Below are 2,613 nucleotides of genomic sequence, written 5' to 3'. Positions count from 1 at the left end.
TATTTTCTATAAAACCTCTTACACATTTCCTTTGTTTTTCAAATTACTCTCATTTAATCAATATTTTAAATCACCCAATTAAACCCCATTTTAAATTATTTTTAAATTCCAATGTAACCCAAAATATTTATTTTTACCCAAAAATTATTTAAAACCATAAAATTAAATTTCTAATTTTTTTATTTTTAGAATATTATTTGTCAATTTTTTAGATGAAATTAAGCTAACTAATTAATAATATAAATCACTAATTAATTCGATTAATTCTTAATTTTCATTCGGAACCCAGTAAACTTACTCGAATCTACTAAACCTGTTTTCAAGGCCTTACAACTCTCCCCCTCTTAAAAGAAACTTCATCCTAGAAATTTACCTAAATCGAACAAATACGAATATTGACGCTTCGTGATATCTTCTGACTCCCAAATGGTTTCCTCAGTCTTGTGGTTGCGCCACAAAACTTTCACCAATGGAACCATCTTATTGCGTAGCACCTTAACCTCACAATCTTGGATCGAAACCGGCTCCTCTTCATACAAAAGGTCCAATCGAACCTTAATCTCCTTAACATGAACAACATGGGAAGGATCCGATCTATAATTTTGTAGCATAGAAACATGGAAGACATCATGAATGCGCTCAAGCTTAGGCGACAACGGAAGACGATAAGTAGCCAGTCCAATCCACTTAATAACCTTGCAAGGGCCAATGAACCTCGGATTGAGCTTACCTTTCCACTCGAACCACAAAACCTTCTTCCAAGGTGAAACCTTCAAAAATACCTTATCACCAGCCTGATACTCGATATCTCGACATCTCAAGTTAACATAAGATTCCTGCCTATTTGAAGCAACCTTCAACCACTCAAAGAAAAGTTTCGCCTTGTCATCGATCTCACGAACCAAATTGGGACCCAAATTCCTCTTCTCCTCCATGTCAGACTAACATAGTGTAGTCCTACACTTCAAATCTAAATCCCGAAATAGGCCCTAGTCGGAATAGTGGTTTCGGGACCACAAATCTCATGTTAAAATAATTTTTTTATGATTATTATGAGGCCTAGAATATGAAAATATGCTTGTGTTAAAGTTTCATGAAGAAATTCTATGAGTAAAGTGTCCAATTGGAAAATAAGGACCAAATTGAATAAATTTCAAAACTTGGATTCTAGAAGAAATTTGCATGAAATTACTTTAGATTATCAATTAGAAGGTCTTAAAGATTAATTTGCCTAATTTCTAAGTTTTGGACAAAAATGGGCATGCATGGAAAATTTTGGCAGTTTAGTAAGGAGGGGCATTTTGGTCATTTGGTAATAAAATCAATAAAAAGGGAAAATGGAGGCAAAAATCAACCATCTTCTCCCTTGTACCAGCTGAAATTCTCAAGCCCTCCATAGCTAGGGTTTTCAATATTTTCAAGCTCAATAGTAAGTGACTCCTAGCCCCGTTTTTAATGTTCTTTGTATTTTTGAGATCCTTGTAACATGTTCTCTCCATTTCTACCTATATTTTAAGCTAGGGTTCATGCATGCAAAGTGACCCATGTGTGACATGTTTGTTCTTTAATGTTTTATGGGGGAATATGAAAGTTAGATGTGCGTTGAACATCTTTTCCTAAGTGATTTTCATGGAAAGCCCTTAAAAGGACCTTTTTGCAAAAGGTACAAAATATGTGGTAGAAATGTGAAATAGAGGAAAAAGTGGGCTAGTATGAGTTTATAATGCATTCGGATAGGCTTGGGAAACCAAGGAATTGCATGTATATCATTTTACGAGCCTAGGGATTAAATCGTAAATAATGTGAAAGGTTAGGGGGTCATTTTGTCTGGGGGTGAAATTTAGGCTCGAAAAGAATAATGTGAGATATTGATAATTCATTTTTATTGTTATAGACCCCGAGGAACAAATTTTGGAGGCCGATCGAGGAAAATGAAAGATTTCGAAATAACCGAAACGCGAAACCGACACAAATATCAGGTAAGTTCGAATAACTTAAAGTAAACCCATAATATGCCTAAATGCATGTTTTATGAATGTGTGATAGTTTTATTTAATAATAATAGTGACAAGATAATAAATGTCCCAGTTGAAGTTAAAAGGGAAATTCAATGGATAAACCATGGCTTACGTGACTTGAGATCCTACATGTGTTGCAGAAAAGGATTTAGCCTAGATGGGTAATCCATTGATCTCAAACATAGAAAGGATTTGGCTCAGACGAGTGTTCCTTGAGTGATCGAGCCTCCCGAAGAATATGTGTGCATTGAGGATTTAGCCTGGACAGGTAATCCGATTAGGGTCTAAATTTAGCCTGGACTGGTAATTCAAATCTGAGCTCATTAAGGGTGTTTGTCACTACAAGGGATTTAGCCTGGACTGGTAATCCCGACAACACTCCATGAGCTTATATTACGGGGGATTTAGCCTGGACTGGTAATCCCACCGTAAGATGTGAGGTTTGCGGGAGTGCGTACTTGAGAAGATCACTCTTATGATTTGACGGTAAATGGATAATCCATCGAGATTTTCGAGGTACTCAACGGTATTAACATGAGATATAGAAATGAAAATGTTGGATGATGATCTCATCTAAGACAAATTACATGATAAA

At 35.6% G+C, this 2,613-nt stretch overlaps 1 protein-coding gene across 1 annotated transcript; it reads right to left on the bottom strand.

The window, feature by feature from the left end:
- Window positions 1-356: 356 nt before the first annotated feature.
- LOC108481417 (uncharacterized) lies at window positions 357-935 on the bottom strand. The gene is made up of 2 exons (XM_053018651.1): window positions 802-935; window positions 357-594 (listed from the first exon to the last, which is right to left on the bottom strand). The coding sequence occupies exons 1-2, from the start codon at window positions 933-935 to the stop codon at window positions 357-359; spliced, it is 372 nt and encodes a 123-aa protein (XP_052874611.1).
- Between the last annotated feature and the right edge of the window lie 1,678 nt (window positions 936-2,613).

The sequence above is a fragment of the Gossypium arboreum genome, chromosome 1 (assembly GCF_025698485.1).
Source record: "Gossypium arboreum isolate Shixiya-1 chromosome 1, ASM2569848v2, whole genome shotgun sequence".
Classification (NCBI taxonomy): domain Eukaryota; kingdom Viridiplantae; phylum Streptophyta; class Magnoliopsida; order Malvales; family Malvaceae; genus Gossypium; species Gossypium arboreum.
This window is presented reverse-complemented; position numbering and strand designations above follow the sequence as displayed.